This window comes from Cottoperca gobio, chromosome 2 (genome assembly GCF_900634415.1).
Source record: "Cottoperca gobio chromosome 2, fCotGob3.1, whole genome shotgun sequence".
In the NCBI taxonomy this organism is placed as follows: Eukaryota; Metazoa; Chordata; class Actinopteri; order Perciformes; family Bovichtidae; genus Cottoperca; species Cottoperca gobio.
The window spans coordinates 670,001-695,685 of NC_041356.1; the positions used below are offsets into that span (position 1 = coordinate 670,001).

At 40.4% G+C, this 25,685-nt stretch overlaps 1 protein-coding gene across 1 annotated transcript; it reads left to right on the forward strand.

Annotated features, from left to right (window-relative positions):
* Positions 1 to 11,828: 11,828 nt before the first annotated feature.
* LOC115021850 (midkine-B-like) lies at positions 11,829 to 21,625 on the forward strand. Its single transcript, XM_029452572.1, is given in 5 exon segments — positions 11,829 to 11,923; positions 13,963 to 14,042; positions 18,046 to 18,204; positions 21,460 to 21,561; positions 21,564 to 21,625. Coding segments are annotated over 5 exon segments (498 nt in total).
* The last annotated feature ends 4,060 nt before the right edge of the window (positions 21,626 to 25,685 follow it).

Here is a 25,685-nt window from a genome sequence, read left to right on the forward strand (position 1 = left end):
GTAACTATCCCACTGAACAAACCATATGAATAACACTTTGCCAATTTGAGAAGAAGTGGAAAACACAACATCCGGAGTCCCACTGAGAGTGACAGCGAGACATCATGCACAATACCAGATATCATTCATTTAATTATTTACTGCCTGTTTTCTTCTTTTATTGCAACAGTATTATCTTGAGATTCACCAATAAATGACGAGGTCTGAGTACTGGCCTCCAGAGTGTTACATACAGTTCTAGGTACTCCTGCACATCAACATCCAACACATTTATACAGCAAATGTGACGTTCCCCATGGATCCTTTTCATCCTCCAACACAATGAGAACACATTCCTAACAATGCCTCTTTCTCACAAGCAAACTCAACATACTGTATGTCCGATTCTGTTTTTTATACCTTGTGAAACTTCTGGCAATACGCGTCTGGCACAAGCTCATGAGCCTTCAAAACACCAGCTTTGAACCGCTCATAATAAAGGTTATCTTCAGACGATGCTGCGTAAAACCTCCTGACCTGTAGTGTCCACACGTGTTCAGGCCGTTTGTCGTGACACGCATCAAAGAGAATGAAACATTTATCCACATCTTTCTCACCAAAGACTGGAACAAGCCGGATATACAGTAAATAGCGAACTCTTTCCTCTTCACCTGTTGGCCGGGAACCTGCCTCCTCAGATTTCCGAGAAGTAACCCCGCCCACCCCAGCTGACAACAACACTTGCTCCACCAAAGCAGACCGTCGCTGATCCTTCACAGCCTGCTTCTTGCCTTGTCAAACCTTTCCGCTAACACTTTCTATGAAGACTCCGTCTATAGTGTGCTATTTAATACACACACAGGGGCGCCATGCATTTCTATTTTTTCTGTATCTTCATAATCATGGATAATTCGTAAAGATATTCTATAGGAATACATGCATACATGTATGAGGGTGATTCATCACTAATTCACTTTAATAAAGATACTGTTATGCATGCTTTTCTTGCCATCACCATTGAAGCTTCACACACCGAATACTTCCTAATTATTATTATTAATAATTTACAGAAACATTGTGCGCAGTTATTAGCACAGTATGATTTTATCAATCCGATGCTTTTACAGCTTTAATTCCACTGTATCTCACATTGTAAATGGTCATATCATTACATAAATGTGGCACACTAGCATTTGCACTGAAATTAATTTAAAGAATAAAACATGAACAAAAAAAAAAGTTGAAAAGGAGGTTATGACTCACAGGATTAATCTGACATCTAATAATAATAAATTGGATTTGTAAAGCACCTTTCAAAGCTAAAAGCAATCTCAAGGCGCTAAAATGCAGGACAACAACAAAAACAACAATAAAAACAACAGACATAAGAGGTTACAGAAAGGCTTTTTTGAAAAGAAAGGTTTTTAGTTCCTTCTTGAAGGAGTCGGTGGCCTGTGGAGCCCTCAGGTGTTCTGGGAGGGAATTCCACAAGTGAGGAGCGGCTGAGCAGAAGGCCCGATCGCCCATGGTGCAGAGCTTGGTCCTGGGGGGATGGAGCAAAGTTTTTTTAGAGGAGTGGAGGTTGCGTGTGGAGGTTTGTTGAGGGAGGAGTTCCTTGAGGTATGGAGGAGCATTTCCATGTATGCATTGATGGGTGAGTAGGGAGATTTTGTACTCAACCCTGAATGAGACAGGAAGCCAGTGGAGGGAGTGGAGAATGGGTGTGATATGATTATATTTTCGCACCCTCATCAGGATCCTAGCGGCGCTGTTTTGGATATATTGGAGCTTTTGAAGGCTCCTGCTTGGAATCCCGATGAGGAGAGCGTTGCAGTAGTCCAACCTTGAGGAGACAAAGGCGTGGACGAGTTGTTCAGCATCTGACAGGGAGAGTGTGGGGCGGAGTTTTGCAATGTTCCTGAGGTGGTAGAAGGAGGTCTTGCACAGATGTTTGATGTGGATGTCAAAGGTCAGATGAGGATCAAATCTTACACCTAGGTTGGAAAAAGTGATGTGGGTTATGGGTGAAGACCGGACCTGGTGTGGTGTGCCAACTAAAATAGCCTGTTTTTGAGCTATTTAGTTGAAGGAAATTGTCTTTCATCCAAGCCTTTATCTCCTCAAGGCAGGTGTTCAATGATGATAGTGATGATGTCGACAGTGGGGCTGCATGTAGCATCGGGTCGGTTTTTATATATAGCTGTGTGTCATCAGCATAGCAATGGAATGGTATTCCATGCCGGCTGATGACACGGCCAAGGGGCAGAGTGTAGAGGGTGAGAGAACCGACCCTTGAGGGACACCACAGGTTACTGGGTGTATCTGGGAACTTGCACCTCCCAAGGATACGTACTCTGTTCTTCCAGAGAGGTAGGACCGGAACTAGCTCAGGGCGGAGTCAGAGAGTCCGATGGTGTAGTGGAGGCTACATCCCAGGCTGTGGGTTGACAGCAGGGACAGAATGAGCGGAGGAGCTGGAGAGAAAAGAGCAAATGGTGTCGACTTTAGTTTTGAAGAAAGTAATAAAGCTATTGCACTGCTCTTCTGTGGTATGTAATAGTTTGTGGCCTGAGGAGATGATTTATGGTGGAGAACAACTGCTTGAAGATTCCAGGGTTTTTATTGATGATATTGGAGTAGAACTGTGTCCGTGCGTTTCTGTTCTGTGTTCTATTGTAGAAATCCACTGATTCACTGACTGTTGTGAAGTTTGCAGAGGGGATTTGCTGGAGGTCCAACGCCATGATGTCTGTGTTGATATTTTTAAGATTTCTGAAGTGAATTTGTTGTTTGGGCTTGGTCTGGTGAGACAATTTCAACTCCATTGAGATGACCTTGTGATCAGACACTCCCAGATCGTACACCAACAGATTTGTAATGGGGACTGAGTCAGTGATGACCAGGTCGAGCGTGTGGCCCCTGGTGTGTGTGGGAACATCAAGATGTTGTTTTAAGTTGAGAATGTCCAGTAGTTGTAAGAACTCAGCTGCAGGATGGCGGGAGAAGGTGTCGACGTAAATGTTCAAATCTCCAAGTATGACAGTATTTGCAGATGTAGTATAGAGTGAAGTGAGAAGTTCATTTATCTCTGAGATGAAGGCCGGGTTTGGCTTGGGTGGGCGGTAGATGAGGAGAATGGTCATGGGGAAGGGGGGTTTGCATTTAAATGCAAGGCATTCAAATGATGATAGGTCAGGCAGAGAGATGGGGTCAATTTCAGGTCACTGCGGTGTATTATGGCTAATCTGCCACCGCGACCATTACGGCGGGCTTTCTCCAGGTAATTATAGCCAGGAGGACAGGCTTCATTTAGGGCAAAATAGGCCTCAGGCTGATGCCAGGTCTCAGTAAGACACATGAAGTCAACCCCCTTGTCTTGGATGTGATCATGTATGAGACAGGATTTATTTGTGAGAGATTGTGCGTTAAATAGTTCTATTTTGAGGCTTAACGGAGTGGTTGACTGTAGAGGCAGGAGAAGACTGAAATCCACTTCACGTTTTCTGTCCCACTTGATATGTGGCGGTCATCTCTTGCATAAACAAGCAAAATAGCGAGTGATAACCATACACTCTTTTTTTCACACTTTTTTTTCCTGCAATAGAAACTCTTTTTGTTGAGGCCAGGGAAACATTTCCTAGTGAGAGTGACTCGAATTATGTTATCACACCTTGTCATCAAGATTATAATTACAGATGAAATAAGATTTTGTAATACAGAAACCAGAAACAAATTGACCCTTTGATCAAATGAAACAGAGAAGATTGAACAGCCTTGAATACACCATAATATTCCTTCATGGCACATATTCATATTTATGATCAAAGTCATCACATTTTAAAACATACCCTGTCCATTTATGTTTTTCGCCTATTCTAAAAATGGTGTAATTCAATATTTCTGCATGCTGTGCTCCCTGAACAGTCTTGGAACTGCATACATTGGATATGACTGAAGACGAGACTCTTATGGATCCAATGAGCCCACTTGTTTTAATGTGCGATGATGTTAGTCACTGACCTCACTGTATAACATGAGCTGTTGTGACCTCTAGGATCATCACATGCTCATGAAACTTTACCACCACAAGCTACAGACTGAGCGTGTTCAGAGCATGTATGCATTGGAGGATGTATGTATCGGAGGGTGTATGTATTGGACGGTGTATGCATTGGAGGGTGTATGTATTGGAGGGTGTATGTATTGGACGGTGTATTCTTACATAAATCTCCAAATGTCAGAAGTTTTTGATACCAACTCGCAACATAAGTTTTTCTCGTGTTCCTCAGGGTCTTTAGGTCTTGATGTGGTATTTTGGAGGGACTTTTGAGAATTCTTATCAATTCTCAAGTGGTCAAAAATACATGGGGATATATACTGACATATACTGTTGACCTGCTATCTGCTCTTAAAGACCCCCTGCGTTCTCCTAAAAAGGCTCTCTGTGGTTCTCTAAGGGTTGATGCAATTTAGTATTTGGACCGTGTGAGTCCAAACCCAAGCAGGTGGCAAAGGATGAATTGTAGAACATCTGAATTATTTATTGATATCTTGTAATTGCAACCAATGACAATGGTTTAGTCGCATTTGGCAGATTTCTGGAGGCACGGAGCTGCTGTGAGCCTGGGTTTATATGCAGGAGATCGTATCCGTCCTCTTACAATAAGTAAAGAGTTGGATATAAACTCTGTATTCACTTTTCAATATATTGTGAGAAGAAGTATGTAGAGCAATGCAACACATGCTACCTCAGATAGTGACACAAAGTAGATGGGATACTCTGTGCAGACATCACAACATCACACGCCGTGGTTAGAGGTTCAGCTTCAGTGAGAGGAGTTCGGGAACAAGATATACGCTGCTCAATTAATTCCTGTGAAATCTCTATTCATTTTCCCATTGACAAACTAATTCCTCCTGAATAATGAAAGCTTCAGTTCTGAGGTTGTTTGGGTGTCTTTGATCAGGAGTATGACACACTGCCAACTACTCTTATGCTCATTTACAAAGCTTAATCAAATATTATCTCCTGTGCAGCGTGGAATATCTATTAAAAACTACAACTTGTTGTGGACCTACTTCTCCACTAAGTCTCTTATAACGGTTAAAGGATCATTTTAGGAGCCAACTTGAGCAAAAATCATAAATCTCTTGAGCTTTTAGTGATATGTATTCAATTGTCATCCAGCAATGATGTTTTTATTTTTGTTGGAGTTAAAGTAACTCTGCCACCACCACGTCTCTTGGCCTGTTTAAATACCATCAAAGCTGCTTTGATACATTATGGCCTAAAAATTGCAATTTCTTTCTCTGCTGTTATTCTTGCTTTTCTCTGTCTTGCTCTCCCTTGATGAAGATCAATTCCACATCATGGGTATAAGATGAAAGGAGAGGCATGAATTGATTCAGTAGTGTCTGATAAGATAAGATAAAAAAAAGGATCAAAGAAGCAACAAAAAAGCTAAAAAAGAAGAGATTCTCCCCGCTACAGCTGTGCCGCTTTTATCGTTTGCCGATGTCGATCTATACAATCAAGAAAAACAAAGTGAAAAGTTGAAGATTGGGATTTTGGGTTGAACAGTTTAGTGGCGTTGTGTATGCTTTGTGTCATGACAACACATAGCGGCGTGAATTGGGCTAATGCAACCAGAATAACTGTTTTGTGAGACAAAAGCAGGGGCGGGGGGGGGGGGTGTAGAAGACTTAGGGAACAGGAGAGAGACAGAGTCTTTCTGCCAGCTAAATAAGTAAATGAGCGCTGCATTTCAGCTCATCTTTTACATGACATGTATTTTCTCACCTGGAATAACTTAAAAAATGTCAAAGAGCTAACCCTTAGAACACTAAGAACTCTCTCCGCTTACAACATGTGACTATTATAACTTCTGAAGCAGCATACACTTCATATGTACATGTAACCCTGTGCTGCATTCAGTCTTCTTCTTTAGTGCTTATCATCTGCCCCGCTGGGTTTTATTAGTCTTTATGTAATTGTCCCATTTTCTGTGCCAGATCCCAGCACTTTCCACACACCTCAACTTTAAAATACTGCAAGTAAAGCTCTTCTATACACACTTCACATGGTGTGTGTGTGTGTGTGTGTGTGTGTGTGTGTGTGTGTGTGTGTGTGTGTGTGTGTGTGTGTGTGTGTGTGTTTCGCTCGTACCATAGGAGAGAGCAAATGTGTCTGTGCAAGTGCAGCAGTTAAGCTAGTGTAGCATATTTTTAGGGTTTGATTAAAAATGTTATAAATGCATGTTTTCGCTTCCTGCTGATACCAGTCGCTTTGTTGTGTTGCGCTTCAAGTGTTCGGCACATTTCCCGTGCACGCTTGTGTGTGTATGAAAGAGGGGAAGCAAAGGTAGAACGTGCAGGCAGATGGGAGCAGTGTTGAGAGAATTACATATTATTAGCTCGGCTTTTTTTTGTGCTGACAAACTGGGCAACAGAACAGATTGGTGAGCAGCGACCAAAAGTGGATTATAGAGGAAGACAGATGCAGCTCAATAAAACCTAATTGTGCAAACTGTTATTGCTGGCATGTAAAGTGAAGATTCAGGACCAGGACAGCATTCAGGTGTACTCCTGGAGAAATTTCAGCTAGTGACCTCAGAGACAAGCAGGTTCTTATTTGAAAAGGTTTATGTTTATAGGTTTTATTCACAACTTCCATGGTTTGTGTTTACATATCCTCCCATTGTCTGTGCATTGTCTTCTTCTGCTGGAATATTACTTAGCCCCAAGTTTGCAGTGATATGGACATGGATGACGTTTGAAACTTACATAGGAAGACCTCCGCCAAGGCCAATGGTGCGTTCAGGTGCTCCTCGGTTGCTCCCATTTCCCGTGCTGAGAATTTGTTTTTAATGCACAAACAACATTGAAAGTAGATGTTGTGTTTTATCGCTCAGAGAGTTTAAGCAACATGTTGAGAAGACGTTCACAGCAATTTTCCCAGTCGGGAACTAATTCTTCTTATTTTTCTGACACCACATGAATGCAGCACAAATGCCACAAATCTTGCATTTAACGAAAATGAAAAATAATTTGCGTATCCGCAGCATAATTCGGATCTGCTGCTTGCAGCCCAGGCTGCACCCTGACACCAAGTTTCATGAAAATCCTGCTTACAGACAGACAGCTGTCCATCTCTGTCCATATGTCCGCTAAGTCTAAAGTCTAAGTATGGCAAGCTTCCATCATATCAAATATATTTACATTGTTTTCTTTTCCTTTATATCTCATGAACATCTATTTATTTGACATTTGTATATTTAATACATGAATCTGAAGTAATAAACAAACTGAAACTATTTTCTGAATAATACTGTTCAGCTGTTTCAAGATTTTACTGTAAAAATTCAATTACTGTAATTCAAGTGATGCAAAAACTGTTGGGCTTATAAATAAACAAACAAAGAAAACACTATAATATAAAATACAGCTTACTGTAGTATAATGAGGCCTAAAACAAAGTATTGTGACGTGTAAAAATACAGCAATAGTGCAAATACGTTACTGAGCCACAGCTTGGCATTGCTTTCAGTGCATTTGTACATTTTTAAAAGTCCTCAAAAGAAAATGTTCCGAATATAAAAATGTAATATATAAATTTTTCCACGTGTATGAAAATACCTGAAATAGTTTAAAGCTATTTATATGGTAAATATATATTCATTTCTGGTCAGTGGCCATAGTATGACAGGCCTGTGTAGAAAGGCTGTTACTTAAGGATGTGTGTGTGTGTGTGTGTGTGTGTGTGTGTTCGTGTGTTTATGTGTGTGTGTGTGTGTGTGTGTGTGTGTGTGTGTGTGTGTGTGTGTACTGTCTCTGTTACTGTCTGGCTCTGTGGTACAGTTAGTAGGTCATACAGGGGCCGATAAAAAGTCATTTCCTCTTGGCTGCTTTTCAAAATCCCTAATTAACAGCAACACACGCACACACACACACACACACACACACACACACACACACACACACACTGACCAGCTCTCTAATCTCCAAACTCTAAACTTTGGTGGCTCGGGAGCAAAATTTCTCTTTTTCATAGCACACTTTTTCAGATTAAAAAGTGAACACGCCCCAGAAATGTATACTGTCAGCCTATTATGAGGCCTGTGTGTGTGTGTGTGTGTGTGTGTGTGTGTGTGTGTGTGTGTGTGTGTGTGTGTGTGTGTGTGTGTGTGTGTCTGTGTGTGTGTGTCTGTGTTTTTGCTTCATTGACCAACCATGACTTTTAAAGTCTGCTAAATGCCAGCTCAGCAGAAGTTAAAATGAAAGGTTATATGTTGTCATCCTTGCAGACAAAGCCCTCTGAAGCTAAACGTTAGCATAGAGCAGGAAATGACTTCACATTCTATAAAGAACAGGCGGGGAACAATGATCACAGCTTCGACCCGCACAGGAGCCATGAGAAGCATCGGAACCATGCGGACATTCAAAAGGTGAATTTAAATGGAACACAAAGGGAATCTTTTACGGATAGCTTTTGCAATCGTCATGTGTGTGTGTGTGTCATTATGTGCTTAAATGAACATTATGTAATGTTATCGACAAGAGTTACAGTGTTGCAGAACATTATAATGCAAACACTGAAACTAACCATGTGTTCACAATTGACACTGAAAGGTGTTTCTAATATTTTGTCCACCTTCTTTACTGTGCAATACATGACCATAGAGCTGAATGCTCAATACAACAGCTCTGAACTCATCACTATCAGAGCTGTTGCATTGAAGCACCTCATCAACCTGCCTGTTTACTGTGCCCGTCGTCACACCAAACTGCGGCAGCGAGTCTCGACAAACTAAGCAGGAAGTAGAAAAGATCTCCTCCTCAGGTATGTCTGCAAAGACCCCTGCTGTAATGTTTGCTAGGGAGAATACAAACCCCTCATCAGACACGGTTTTATACTTTCATTTTAATCTATGCAGCTGTCTGCACCACCGCAACCTGAAGTGTTTATTCATGCTAAAAGTCTATGTTGTCCTCATTCGCTGATTGACTGTGATAAAGATCGGCGGTCTCAATGAGCAGAGGAGTTAGATGTTTATATAATTGTATGTATAATTGAACTGACTCTCAAAAGACAGAGTACAAGTATATCCTCATTTAATCCCAGTCATGGGGAGGACTCCATGTCCACTGGAGCAGTAGTAAAGATTCCTTTCCTTTCTCTCACACACTCATTCACCGGAAATAACTTCTCATACCATCAAGGCCCTGAAGGAAATGGTTTCTTTGTCTACTTACATGTCAGAATGTGTAGTTCCAGGACTGCTATTTTCTGTGGTGTCTTATGGCAGATGGACCTCTCGGCACTGACGGAGACAATCAGAGCAGAGAGAAGGAAGTCGCTCGAGGGACTCAAGAGTTTCCTGTCTGTCGGACAGGATTTTTCTTTCTGGTAGCACCGGTGTAACACGTTCACACGCTAAATAAGCAATAAACAAAAGCATCATGTGGTTTTGATGATTGTGACTAAACTAAGCCAGTGCTGATGCATAGTGTCACACTTACTGATCCTGCAGGCGGTCCTCTGGGACGTTACTGACTTGTAGCCCAGTCAGTGAAAATCCCTGTTGTTGTGGACACCAGGCTCCACAGATGTCATCTTTCTTGGCCCCAATATCAAACCCCGGTCTGGTTCAAAAGCTTTACCACCGATGTTCAGTTTGCTTTAACTGGTATGGTTATTGTAATATTTAAGGACAAGTATGAAAAACGTGCTGTAAATAAGCATTAGCAGATATAAAATCCTCTAAAAAGGAGAAGTGACCTACTGTCTGATTGTTCACAATGCTCTTGGATTTTTATTATGTTGCACAAACACACTCATGCACATAAACAAGCCCCGGGCTTTGGTCCCAGTGTGTTTCTCGGTCACTGGCTTCACTAACAATGAGATTGTGTATAATGGATAAAGAGCTTGTGACAGACTGTCCTCTCTTTCTGTTGGCAGAAACATGTGGGCGGCATTTTATCCATTCATTTGTCTTTGCAGTAAATACTCTACAATTACCTAAAGTTACCACTTAACTCCTGTAACGATTCTGCTGTTCGATGGAGGGAAGTCGCCGGCAGAGCCGAGTAACACCAGCAGCCAAACAGACACACACCAGTTGTCTCCGAGACTTTTCTCTCTCATTATCTCCTTGTTTCCACGAGGCGAAGGCTGCAGAGCCAGCAGCCGCCAACTGTCGACTGTTGGTGTGAGACCCTCGCTTTCAGGCTCTGTGACCCGCGCCCACACTCCTCGATGAAACGTCTCGCCCAATGAAAAGAGGCTACAGCACCACACGATGATGATACCTCTGTATGTACTAATACAGTGTCGCTATGGCAGCAGGTCTCACAGACAGCAATGCCTGCTCTCCGTTTGGGTGTTTGGACGCACATTTGTCTCGTGTATCACGGCTCTTAGAATTAGGTCAATTACAGCTCTGAGTTAATTTTTTTTCTCATTCAAGCATGTTGGAGTGCAGTTATAAACCATAACAAATTCAATATGCAATATAATTGGCTGAATTAATCACGATGCCCTGAACTTGTTGTGGGCATTACGTAGCATGCTTCCTCAGCAAGCCAGCTAACTATGAGCCACAAGGGACACTGGTTATAAAGCCCCCTCCCCAAGACAAAAATACTTATGTATATTTAACGACAAGTGGTTCACAGGAATGAGGAATTTGAGAAGTTAATAATTTCACGGCTGAATGCACCCTTTGTTGAGTTCTTTCCCGTGCAAATTCGAGGGGGATGCACTAACCAAGTCAAGCTGCCACAGCATAATGTTCAGACAAGTAATATAGAAACAACCCCAGATCATTTAATATCTTTATGCTTCTGACTTCTGCACTGCAGATGCAGAAAGGAACCATGGGAAGAGGGGTAAAGCCATGCATTAAAGTCTGTAATTAACTGTTATGTGACAACACTTATAAAGTCCATTTCTCGTGCATCTTTTACAGCTCTTTGCTCCGGCGTTCACACACACTATCACTGTCACTGAAGTGTTTTCTACAGTCATAGTACTGCAGCTGTCAGTAAAACATTGACGCTTCAAAGAGCCAAGCTCTCTCTCTCTCTCTCTCTCTCTTCTCTCTTTTTGGCAGTCTTTCTGTTTCTGCTGCACTTGAGACTGCACACAGTGGGGGCCAATGTTTCTTCAAAATTGTCATAGCAAAATAGCCGTCTCAATGTTAATAAAAAAAAAATCAATAAAATCTCAATCTTTAGATGTCGGGAAAACCCCTCAAGTCAAATTACAACATGGTTTTATAAAACACAGAGGACCTAAATGACGATTAAGAAACACATAACTACATCTAAAAGCAGCAGCATCAGATTATACTCTGCTGCCTTCTTATTCTCACACATCTAATCAGGTGTGTTGCACCATCTAATCTACAATGTATTTGGGCACATGAGTTTTCCTTGTACATGGGAACATTAGAAGGCACGGTTCAGGCCGTCGGGCCTTATTAACCTCTAACCTTGGAACAAGACTCATTGTTGGTCATTCACACAACAGTGATGGCTTCTAACCTTCCATCTGAGCCTTAATAGGATTGAGTTGTGTCATGTCGTGAAACAAGAAGGTAGGGGTTGGGGGGAGTTGAGACTAATCATTACTATTTCAAAAATGTCTTAATAATGCAGTTTGAAAAATAAAGCAAAATACACAAACTCAGGAGTAAACCCTCTATCTCATTTGTCTCATCATACCTCTCATCATTCAAAAAAAGATTATACATAAATGAGGCTCGGTTTGACCAAGGAATTTATTGCCGTGAATATATTTTCATTCCAACCTGCTGCTGCTCGGGTTGATCCTGGGAAAGATTGGAATGTTGTCCTCATGGGATGCTGCTGCGGTGCTTTTTTAACTCCAGTCCCTGAACAGGTTATTAGAGGAGCAGTGCATAATTGCAGCCTGGTTGGTGTGTGAAACATGCAATCCATCATGCTCCACCGACTTTGCTTGCACTGTGTATTAAATTATTCTTGTCGGAGCTTTTCATAAGGACGCTGACATCACATGTGCTGTTCAGAATGATCATATTTCATTGGTCGTAGAAGGTGGAAGCTCCTCCAAACACAAGTCAGTGGACTTTTATTGTATTGGTCAATAGTATATCTTATTAAAGTGTAATAAGTTCTCACTCATATTAATAGTTTTGGTTTTCCGTGCAGTGTGATCCGATCCCCTAACACCAAGGCCTCGGGGTGAGTGAGTAGATGTTGGATCCTGCTGGCTAGTGAGGCAAAGCTTGTGATAGTTAATGATGTCTGTTGGCAAGCTTTGAGATAAAAGAGTTTCGTGGATAGAAAAAACGTCAAAAAACACATCTTCTGCTGGTCTTTTTATCTTGTGCCTAAATTAAGAATCATATCTAGAAGTATGGTATGCAGCGACACAAAACCTTACAATAATGAACCCTACAGGAGTGAACTACATTGTGTAGCAATAGGTCTGTTTGTTGTTGGCTTTCATGATCACTGTGCCTATGGCTAATGTCTTGTGCTGTATTGTATGCAGGGAATAAATGTGTACCTAAGCAGAGTGGTTTGGAATGCATGGAATGTCTGCTCTGTAGGGGTAGATGTATTGGGTAGATATATTGGTAGATATACAGTATTGGGTAGATATATTGGGTAGATGTATTGGGTAGATATATTGGTAGATATACAGTATTGGGTAGATATATTGGGTAGATGTATTGGGTAGATGTTGATGTCTTGGGTAGATACGTGTATTGGGTAGATATATTGGGTAGATGTATTGGGTAGATGTATTGGGTAGATATATTGGGTAGATACTGTATATTGGGTAGATATATTGAGTAGATATATTGGGTAGATGTATTGGGTAGATGTTGATGTCTTGGGTAGATACGTGTATTGGGTAGATATATTGGGTAGATGTATTGGGTAGATGTATTGGGTAGATATATTGGGTAGATACTGTATATTGGGTAGATATATTGAGTAGATATATTGAGTAGATGTATTGGGTAGATACATATATTGGGTAGATATATTGGGTAGATGTATTCGGTAGATATATTGGTAGATGTATTGGGTAGATGTATTGGGTAGATAATGTATATTGGGTAGATGTATTGGTAGATATAATGGGTAAATATATTGGTAGATATATTGGGTAGATGTATTGGGTATATATATATAAGGTAGATATATTGGGTAGATGTATTGGGTAGATAATGTATATTGGGTAGATGTATTGGTAGATATAATGGGTAAATATATTGGTAGATATATTGGGTAGATGTATTGGGTATATATATATAAGGTAGATATATTGGGTAGATGTATTGGGTAGATGTATTGGGTAAATCTATTGCAGTTTACACTGTCCCCAGGCCAAGACAGGGAGTTATATGTGACAAGGACTGTAACTGTCCACTCCAAATATTAAAAAGCAGAAAGACCCCCTTAAATGAAGAAAACATCATGGTAGCATAGGTGTGTTTGACAGCTTTTGAGTTTTAGAAATGAAAAATCATCAATACCTTGAACATGTCACTAGCATGCAGCTAACACCACAGAACTACATGTCCTACTCTAGGCTGCCAAACCATAAAGAAGATCGACGGCTGCATTGATCATCTGAAATTGTTAGAGGTTATAATTTAAAAATAAATATTCTTGTTGAAAATATATACACATTGTTGTCTCCTAAACTACCCACTACCTAGACAATGCAAGCCTGCTATATATAGACACAACCATAACAAGTAGTGATACTTTCATTTCACATTTAGGATTTTAAAAAGTTGGATTTATAAAATAATGTATGTGTTGTTCTCTTGTATAGAGACAGCCGGTGTTCAGAAGTCCCCTGTCGGATTGTTATGAGCTGTGATGTTGTGGTGAGAGGAGCAGATAATGATTTCACCCAGGGGTCAGGGTCAACACTTAATGGTGAACCTTTTAATGTTGATTTTCCCACAGAATGAGGGCTGCGCTGCTGCTGCTGTTATTCACTCTCATCACTGTCAAAAGTGTAGCTGGAGGGAAAAACAAGAAAGGTAATACTATCTCTTGCTTTCTCCCCGTCGTGCCTGCTGTCCCCCCTCTAAAGATTGTGCCTTTTTTTTTCAAGATTCAGTATCCCAACACTGTTACGACTTAACTTTTGCCAACTAAATGTGAATGAGGCCACTGTCAAAAGCAGCTGACAGTAATAGCAATAATGCTAGCGCCAGCTGCTACAAGATGCACATTCATCAGGCGGAACGGAGTTTGTGGGATAATGATGCAAGTCACTGAGCGAGGATTTCTAACTGCTTACACTTTCACTCATCTTACACGAGTTCCTACCCCAAAACTACATCAGTGGGTACCAGGACTGGAATTTCATAATCTTAGGGGCAAGACCACGTGATTTTTGATGTTTTCAATATGTTTGTAATGTGTAAGATTTTGCAGAATTTCATTTTTTTTTATAAAAATATATAAACCAACATTATCAGCAGAGTGTGATGAGGTAACAGTGTTGACGCTTATGTCTAAGATGTCTGTGTGTTGTGTTGCAGAGATATCTACTGAAGTTAGCATGCTAACAGCTAGCTGTGCTGCGTCCAGTCTGTAATACCACTTGTTCCTCCAGAGATTGTCAATAATACATCCATGGTCCGTGTCTGTTTTAGAGTTTTTTTTTTTTGATTGATAGTCTGGTCTTTGGGCCTTTTGACCCGGGAAAAAAAAGTATAAAAATGATTTTTACACCACATAAGCCAAATGTGCCATAGAACAACATATCCAAAATCCGCAAAAATATGTTAGTGTTAGTATGTTAGTATCAGCAAGTTTCCAACCCCATTGCATCGGATCCAGGTCATTGCTTGTGAGCTTCAACCAAAGTATGACTTGCAAATGGACCCGCAAACTGAAAATATGCTGCTCTTTCTGTAGGTGGAAGCTTCTGTGGATCAATTGGGGTTTTGCTTGTCAACACCATCTCCATGTATTTAGCGTACCTTAGACTGTTCAAAGAATCATCTGCTCTGCCTCAATATAAGATAACATATAACCGGATACCAGCTTTGTTAATCTGTTCCACTGTCGGCTCAGGATTGGTCATCAAGAAGGATATCTGCTGCAATTCTTCTGATTGTTTTATCTTCTTCAAAAGACTGGTTTTGCCATGCCCATATGTTGCAGAGGTGGTGTCGCAACCACTCCATGCATGGATGAACAGGAGATGGGATGTAACTACTTTGCCAGCTTTGTTAACAAGGTCTTGAATTTTCAACACCTTCAAACCATTCTTTGATTTCTTTGCCTCTGAATGGAAGTATATATCAGCCATATTCTGGTTCCAGTGGTACATCAAGAGGACAAGTACATCTGTGTCATCTGCTACTACACTTACTTCCCTTCCCTGTCTTGAAAATTGATGGGCACATTCCACTATCATTGTGTCAGCATCTCCAGTACTGTTGTGCACGATCTGACCATCAGCTTCCAAGCATCGACTCAGCAACGCGATGAACTGACTTTTGTTCTTTTCATTCGAGAGAATGGTTTGCTGGTCATCGTGAGCCTTTGTAGATTCACTAAGCTGAATATCTGCACATGTTTTTCCAACTCTTCGCTGGTGCTCGTGATCTTTGATTGACGGACCTTGTACGTAGCCATCAAACACGATGCAACAGTTGCCATACCTTGCACGCACATAGTTGGCATATTGTATCGTTATGTCTTTGTACGTCACCTTCTTCTGCCATTTCACTCTAAGAATAAGGGCCCCGCCATCAAGAACATGCATAGCTTGCACCTTTTCCGCACCGTTTACAGACTCTTCACAGACTTTACAGACTCTTCGGGTCTGTAAAGTCTCGACGGCACTTTGTATGTACCAACACTTTGCCAATAGGTGTCGTGCTAATACGTTCAGCAAAATAGCTGTTTAGATCTGATAGCCCACGTTTTTCACTGTAGCTGAAAAGGCTCAATATGCCCTTTTTTGATACGGTTACTGATTGTTCTTCTTCAAAGCCTTGCTTACAGATAACACAGGAGTCTTCCTGAAAGTCGGACATATTTTCTTAAAGGTGACCTTCACTGATGTATGACCTACAGACAGTGGAAGTTAGAGGGAAGAATTATAAGTTATCACCTATTCACCCAGTTTCGAGTCGAGACTGTCAACATCAATATTAGTAAATGAGCTCTCATTTCAAAATCAGCTTCATTAATACAATGAGCGGGTATTGTTACTGACTTACCGTGTGTTGTAGTATTCAATGATAATTATGGTAGAAATTTTCGGGAAATTCTACATAAATTGTGCTGGAACTTGCTGAACGTGGATGACGCTTATATGCACTTGTAACCAGGCCTTTGTACCTAAAACACAGGCAGCCCATTGTAGTTTTGTTGACGAAAACTAGCGATACCCACATTACGTTTAATGAGTATTCAATGATTATTTTAAATGAGTAGCAAAGTAATTTAGATCCGCTCAGAGACAGAACGTCTTTCATTAAAAGTACGCTTATATTGATGAAAAATGTTTATGCCCCACAGTATTAATGCCGAAAAAGAAAAAATATTCAAATACATATAAAAGAAATTCCCCAAAGGGGATTTTTGCAGATTTTGGATATGTTGTTCTACTCAGAATTCTGCTTTGTTTGACACCAAAACTAGCTTTATACCATTTTCTTCCAGGTAGCACCTAATTTTACTCTTCAAGGACCAGACTATAAATTCAATTGCTGACCTGTATTTCCTTGGAGCAGGGGGCTCGGAACTAAACATTGAATCTTTAAGGCACTCAGGCCAGAGCAGCAAGACCATCAAATAAAACAAGTGAACGGAAAATAATTAGTTTTACTTATGGGTTAATGGTGATTTTATTTTTAATAAACCTACAGAGTATAACTATAAGTGAAAAAAGGAGTGGAGTACTTTACCTGTGTGATTTTGTTGATTTACGGGTAGACAGGTAGATTACGTTAATTTGGTAATTTTTCCTTGATATTTGTGCTTCCACTAAGTATAATTGAATGTTTTCTTTCAATTTTTCTAATTGTGTTTATTGTTGTTATTTTCTACTTTGTTGTGCTGCACCCTACAAACAAAGTTAATACAGTTAAAAGTCCAGTTATGAACGACATGGATAAAAGATTTATGGCTGTGTTTTACTTGTTATAAGTAGATTCATTCATACACATCTTGTTCTCCTCCACTGTACCTACATGTAAGTTCCAGTTGGAATCGTAGTATTTTAGTTGTACCTGATCCATTCAACAAACGTAAACTGTAAATCACAGGATGTATCATAAAGAAAAAAGTAATTTTTTTTGTCTCTTGCAATTATTTCAGAGTTGTGACATCTTAATGTACTTACGTGACACTGGCACAGTGGAAGTTGACACATACGTTGCTTTATACTATTACACCACCAGCCAATAGGAGTCACACGTGTGGTAACAAAAATAAATATATAATGACTCATACTTTCATATTCACCCCTGGGTGCTCAGGTGCATGGCAGTGTACACCTTGATGCTTACAGATTGCATTGCTCACACAGGTACTGGTTGAACTTGGCAGGTCAAGCTGGCCACCAGTAGCACTGTCATTGAATGTGTGGATGTTGAAATAACATTTAAACTATGCACGTGTAACTGCGCTCAGTCACTCTTCTCTGTGACTGGCTGGTTCAAGCGACCCACTTGACTTTGTGTTGTGTGGAGAATGCTGAGTCGGAGGCTTGTTTGTCATCTTCTATGCCGTAGTTTATTGCCTTAATAGGAACAGGATATATACTGGTCAGTACATACGGACATTAATATACAACAATCCGCTCAGCATCTTACCTCACGCACACGTCTCATTAACTGGCAACGTTTCAAAACTGCCCGTAGCATTAATCTACCACCTCTAAGAGAGAGCGCCGTTGAGCAAAGAACTCAACACAGATACACGGATATCTAATTATGACAACTATGGCCAGTGATATCACATACTAAACAAACTCTGCTACATGTGTGTGAAACAAGTAATAACAAATCTTCAATTTTGTCCTCGAACCCTCCCAGCCGGAGTCAGAATGCACTGACTGGCGCTATGGCAACTGTGTCCCTAGCAACGGGGACTGTGGAGCAGGATTTAGAGAGGGGTCATGTGATGAGCAGAACAAGACGATGAAATATAGAGTACCTTGCAACTGGAAAAAAGACTTTGGAGGTAACACACGCACGCACGTACGCACGTACGCACGTACGCACGCACGCATGCACGCACGCACGCACGCACGCACGCGCACACACAATGGTAATACACCATTGGACTATAAAATTAGAGATTTGATGAATACAATGAAGGTGAAATTAGAAAAGGTAAATGGTGTGTATTTCTGTGTAAAGTTATCTGCAACTACAATCAATACACCAAATGTTAACTTTTAATTGTTTTGACAAAGCCTCTCAGACAAACCACTGACATTGACAGAATGTCGCCCCAGTCTGTGAGTTCACAAGCACCTGTAACATCTGATGCATTACATTGCAGCAGCCTAAAGCGATACAAGTTGTGTTGACACTGTGTCAACTCCGTTCAACTCCAATTGGTACAGCCAACACATGTTTGTGACATACTTTGTGGCTCAGAGACCTGCACTGTTAATAGTCTTATTTGTCTCACATCACTTCTACAGTACAAATGTTTTCCAAAATCAGATGGAACAAAGTGGATCAGTGGTGGCCTAAAGCAAAGTGGTTTGTACTCAAGTCAAGATTAATTTAAAGTGCATTATCAAAAGACAATGAAAAGACCAGACCGTCAAAAATTATAATTTAGTAAAATAGGTTGTACATCCTATCGTTTCTGAGTGATTTATTTTTTTAATTCTATGTGCCTAGTGCTGAAAAATGCATGATGGCATTACAGCAATGCAAGTAAGTCTTCCATATAATATCGCTCCTTTTAAAATTCCTCTATTGTTACAATTGTTTGCAGTTTATTTGCTGTTTTTACACATTGAGTCGGTATAAACGAGAGTAACCTACTCAGAATATCAGGAAGTCATATATCATTGTAAAGCTTAGAGTACTGTATTATCTATTTACCAGTCACTTTTTAATGACACTGAGGACAACACAATTTGACCTTTGACCTCTAATGCTGCAATTGGACAAATTCTGGATGTCTCTGCAAATGCCCTTATAACTAACTTTATAGTAATCTGAAGTGTTTATGGATTGAATGAAGGAATTATTTTACTGCAAGACATCCTTTTGGAGGTAGTTTGATTCAAGTACAGCAGTACCAAAGATACAATTGGTTTGCCATTACTAAACCATACATGTTCTGTAAGCATGGATTCGTAATTAGCCATGGTTTACCGTTGTTAGTCTGCGTCCTTACTGACTGTAAAAAAGTGAAAACCCCAAACACCACATATTACCTTCCCCTTCAAAAGTTACGTTTACAATCTATTGGTAAACTTACACAAAAAGTGTGTTCATACAAGATTCTAGGTGCTCTGGTTAAAAAAGTTATTTTTCCAAGATGGTACCAGCGGCCATCTTGGATTTGCCCATCTGCCAAAAAAATTATCTGGAGAGGTTCTGACGCGCCTACACGCCTCTTGTTACTTTCTTGTGCAACAACAGCCATAAACCATTGCTACTGTGCAACATGTTGGTGCAACAACATTGGCTGAGAAAATATAATATAATTAATAAACCTGGTAGAGAATTAATTTGAAGACTTTCCAAAGTGTGAACACTGGATAGAAGTCATCAATTCCATTTTTTTAATAAAATGGGTTGCTATTCCAATAGTCCACTGGGGATCACGCTGTCCTAATAACTGAATAGATGAATAGCAGAACCTGTACTAGATACGCTATTATAGATCCCACATGCTTACATAAGGCAGACTGACACAACACTGTCAAGCATAGGCTATTGTTCATGCAGGAGTCGCCAGTGTAAAGAAAGATGGAGCAGTCTGTACTTTACAGAGGTAAATGGGGATCCAGTGTGGCTCTACAGCACCTCAAGGAATATAATATTCGGCACCAGTATCCAACTCATCATCACCAACTTTGTCGTAGCCGAGAGATCATGCTGTCCATCATCTGTTTGTAAATTCATTGTTCATTAGATGTGAATGTTTTCAAAATGTACTTGTACTTCTTTACACTAAAGGAAAAGACACAATTTGGAGGTGCAATTTGGAGATTATGCAATGGTTTTACTTGTCAGGCCCACTTGAAATCAAATTGTTTTATATGTGGCCCCTGAACCAGATGTAACCTTTAATAGTGACAACCTGCCAGATAAATATGAAGTTAGTTATAAGGGTATTTTCAGAGGTATTCAAAATTTGCCCTATTGCATGTTTAGAGGTCAAAGGTCAAATTATGTTTTCTTCATTGTCATGTAGATTTGACTGGTAGATAGATTAGAGCAGTGGTTCCCAAATGAGAACACAAATCCTGGTTTGCTGTGGGATTTTGAAACAACGAGGCCTATTGCATTTAACTGTACACAACGTTATGAATGATTTTTTTATTTACTTCAGTGTTTCCTCTAGGTTTACTGCTCTGCGGGGTTCTGCCTGGGCTGGATGAGGTCCGTGCGTGGGGCAGATTTTTTACATTCTCTACTTTTTCTCCGCTGGCTGGCTGGCTGTAAGTGTGTATGCTCGTGCGCGCGTGTGTGTGTGTGGGTTCGGAAGTGGAGCTCCGCCGTTCATGAAGCAGAACAGAGGAGAGGAGAGAATGTAAATACGCAAAGCAACTAAAACGTGCACATAAATGAGATAAATGACATAAGTGTTTAGTTTATTTAATACAATTTCAGGGGGGGAGGGGTGGGGGGTCCCAGTGCAGGGAAACACTGTACTTTATCGGTACTTTGTCCTACACACTTATTTCACAAAATAGGTCTTATATACTTTGGATTAAATATAAATAGAACAATCATACAAAAAAAAGAAATCTGTCAAAGTGAACCCGTTTTAGCCATTTGCGCATGGTGGGAACTATTAGAGTGTGACACATCAAAGGCTCTTTGCTAGTGTGAAGGAGAATAGCTAAATAAATGTTCACAGAGTGATAACAGTGACACTATGTGTTATAGAGGGGATTTTGCCCAGATATGAATACAGGTCTGCCTTGAGATTTTGACTTGGTCTTTGGTGTACCTTGGACACAGAAAGTTTGGGAACCCCTCGATTAGAGTCTACAATGATTTATGACTTCATGATATTTGTTGCATTCTTTTATACTGACTCAATGTGTAGAATGGCGAAATAACATTGAAACATTTTAATGATGGAGGGATGAAAATAGTATATTCCAACACGTACTGTAAACCTTTAAATAAGAAATCACTATGATACATGGTCCCTTTCTAATTGACCCTCCCTCTGGCCCGTGTATGTATGAAAGTTGTGTTACATGTGTTCAGGTATCTCCTCTCTCTCTCCTAGCTGACTGTAAGTATCGATTTCGAAGTTGGGGAGAGTATGATCCGAGTTCTGGCTCGCGGAGCAGAACGGGGACACTGAAGAGGGCTCTGTATAATTTGGAGTGTCACAGACTATTTCTGTCTCCAAACCTTGCATTGGAAAAACCAAGACAAAGAAAAAAGGTTAGACAAACTCAATGATGGTGTAGCAGGTGTACAGTTTAGCGTGTAAACATGTAAAACATGTGCTAATTAGAAGTTAATACAGTAAAGTACGGCTAAGGCTGAATGTCTAAACCAAATGTCATGATAATCCATCAAATATTTAATATTATAATCATCTTAAATGCTACTTTCTTAATTGATTTCTTCTCTTTGGAGTGCATTTTGAAGTTTCTCTCTTCCCCGTGCCTTTCCTGAGGACCATCTAAACTGCCATTTTATATTTTGACAACAGCTTTACTCATTTGAATTTCATATTCTGGTTCAATTACCAACTAGCATTTTGTGAATTAATGGTGTGAGTAACACTTGTGACTATGTTTGTGTCTTTTTTCCACGAAACAAGAGAAAAGCTAAGGGCAACCAGGGACAGACAAGAGTCTTCGGAGTAAAAGAACAAAAAATAAAACAACCAGCTGTCCCGTGACTGTCACTGTACACTCAATTATGAATCCACGCTTTGTCAACCATGTCAAAAAGTCTTAAGTCTTACTTAAATAAAATGTGTAAATATGCACTAAATCTCAAGATTAGGACTCATAAAGTGACCTGTGCCATTATAACCAGCCAACACAGCTTTAAATCAAAGTGCCTTTGGAATATTCAGTTTATAAATATTTTAGACCATCATGTTATAAATTAATTTAACTTTGAAATATTTGAAGAAATGTATTCCGTTAAGGCATTCTCTGTATCTGACCCATCACTAGCAAACCTTTCATAGATTAAATGTATCTGCATCTGCTCCCCATAGCTGCAGCTCAATGCTATGGGTCTGAATCAATTAGTCAATGTTGGATGTGCACACACAAACTGTATTCTGTGTTTCAGCCACCATCCTTACTTGTAGATGAAAGTGAATTTGGAGTAGTAGCTTTATAAATGTGCCTGAGGACCTCACAAGCCCCTGTTTACCTTTTGTCTCCCACTTTAGAATGGCTATTCTTTTCTCCTGCGAAAGGTTTAATTAAATATTTTGTTTTGTTCATTACATTTTGAAAAGCTACTGTGACATTGACTTTTCTTTGGTAGTATATTATAATTTTAAACTCTTTATTCTAGACCTGGAAGCACCATGTATCTATTTTCACTTTTATGTTTCTGTTTTATCCATAATGGACCCCTGGCTGCTTTTACAGTCAGTTCATTCAAATTCATCCAACTACTTATTAATACATACCAATACAGGCCAATACCAATGTACAGATCACAGACTCTCACTATGATATAATTTAAATGACCTATTCGTGAACGAACTTACCAACCATATTTTTCAGCGTTTTGTTAAACCGCTCCACCAGACTGTCTGTCTGCGGGTGGTACACACTAGTCCTAATGGAGCGGACGCCGAGTAAACCGTACAGCTCGCGTAAACCGTACAGCTCGCATAAAGTGCGTGACATAAAGGACCGGAGGATGGCGTAGTGCCGGGGCCAGCGGCCCCCGTGGCAGGCGGAACCTCCTCGGGGCTGGAACGGGCCGGAGCTGCGGAGGAGAGATGGCCCGGACTTCGGCCCCCAGGCTCCGCCGGGGCAGGGAGAGGTGGTCTGACGGCGGCTTCGAGGCTGGCCGGACGGTGACACTGGACCCAGTTCGCCGAGGAGAGTGGGAGTCCGACGATGAATTGCTCCAGGGCCACCTGCTCGACGATGTCCTCGGCGGAATTGACTCCCGGCTGGAGCCAGCGCCTGGCCGAGTCGAGGAGCTGCTGGGCGAAGGCGAAGGGTCGGCCAGCGTCCTCAAAGGGCAGGCTCCGGAGCCGGCGGCGATGACCCTCCGGGGTGCTGCCCAGCCGGTCCAGGATTGCCCTCCGGAGCTGGTCGTATCTGGAGGCTACGCGGGCAGGCTATGGGCGGTGCTGTGTTATAATTTGTGATATTGAGCTATATAAATACATTTGATTTGAATGTATGTATGTATGTACTGTATGTATGTATGTACTGTATGTATGTATTATATACATGTACTGTATGTATGCATGTATTATATGCATGTACTGTATGTATGTATGTATGCATGTATGTATGTAAGTACCGTATGTATGTATGTATGTCCTTCTTGAGTGTTTAGTTTGCTGCTATCTGTAACAAAGCAACACATGTATTGTGCCCAATGTCAATTTTATGAAAATCTGTATTATTATTATTATTATTATTATTTTCTTTCTTTCTTATTCCTATGTTCTTTGAGAATAACTGTGCTTGACAAGAGGGGTCTGTAAAGTTCTAGCTGTCAGTGTCACACTCCAGATGTTTAGATCTGGATCTTCGTCCTCCGGGAGATTCAGCCCTTGTTTCGTTCTCTCTCTGTGAAACACATTTATCATATGCACATCCAGTCAGTCTTTCACTGTGTCAGCCTCTGTGGTACACACACCTAGTGTGTCACTCTGCCTTTGATGTAGGTTAGAGAAGAAAGCCTTCATCAATAAATAAACGGCTCCCTGCAGCACTGATTTATTTCTGCTGTCTTCATTTCAACCACCGGTTCACATTTCATTGAGGTTCCACACAGTCTATTGAACTTTTCATTATTGTTATTTGACGCAATCTGTTTGTGTTTTTTTATTTTGCATGTTAAGAAACAAGCCAAGTCACTCACAAAAGACGTTTAATTGTCATTGTGTTTGATCATCTTTATTCATGATATATTACAAAATTCCTAGAATGCGTTATTCCATTTCATTAACTTTGTTAGAAAGTTGGCAAATAGCTAGAATTTAAACCTTAGAGCCAGTTCTGCCAAATGGCAGGTTCATAAGGTAAGATGATGTGCTTTGTATGAAGAACATCATCTTACCACACAATGCACACAATTACCCATGCATCATAGTGATTGACTACATATAACCAAATGAAAGTGTTTAAGAAAAATATATTTTGATTAAAATATGCATTTTCTGGGTGAATACATAAGTAGGTATGTTCCTTTAGATCCATGATGTCCAGCTGTTGAAGAGGTAAATAGGTACGATCTCCATAATGACCATATGTTTATTCCTAAAACAAACTGAGTACTATATACCGAACTTAAAGCACTGATCAAGAACAAAAAAATATTTTCAAAGCTGTAGGAATTGAGAAGAAACAGTACAAAGTAAGATCAAAACCAAAATAAAGGAACGCGAGGCAGACAGCCTTCAGGGATGAGACAGAGTCACACAAGAAGAAGGACACAGAAAGCCTGGCAGGGTTTACAGACTATTACAGGATAAAAAAAACCCAGAGGACAATTTAACTCATTTACTAACGAGCTGGACGTTGTCAATGATTTAAAATGCTTTTGTGGTAGGTTCCACACCAAGGATTTCAGATTAGAGCAAATTAGTAAATAAAGTGGAAAAGGCTTTTCTGACAAAAGCCGTGTGTTCACTGAAAGACAGCTCAAGCAGCAGGAGAACGACGTGTTCAGCTCTCCTACTTATTTCAACAAGACTATTGTGTTAGCACAGTGGGGGTGGTAATTAATTATTACAGCGTGGCGTGGCAAGGCATGATGTGGAATGATGGGGCGTGGAATGATGTGGCGTGATGTGGCATGATATGTGACATGATGTGGCATGACATGATGAAGTTCTTTAAAAATACCAGTGTGGTACACACACAGACTTCATTCTTTGCTATGGTAGACATTAGTACACTTTATCTTTACATAGTAAATAGTTGTTTGCTGCTATATTAATGCTAAATATAAAACCTTTAAATAGTTGGGTGAAAAGATTCATCCAGACCAACAAACGAAAATGGATCTGGTTCAGTGATTAGTTAGTGAAGAATACATGTTAATAACTGCATCATCGTGCTGATCAGCTGGCACGATGCAGCACGCTCTAAGCTAGCTGTGCCAGTTGTAGTTAACACACCAGGCGTCTCTCCGAACATTCTGTAGTCGGATTTCTGTGTGGTGTGGTGCTTTAAGGCCATGTTCATTAATGTGGACGTGTTCGTTCCTAACTTTACTATAGAAAACCTCAGGAAGGGAACAAATGCAACAAAAAAACAGCAGTCCACATAAGGTTAATATGCA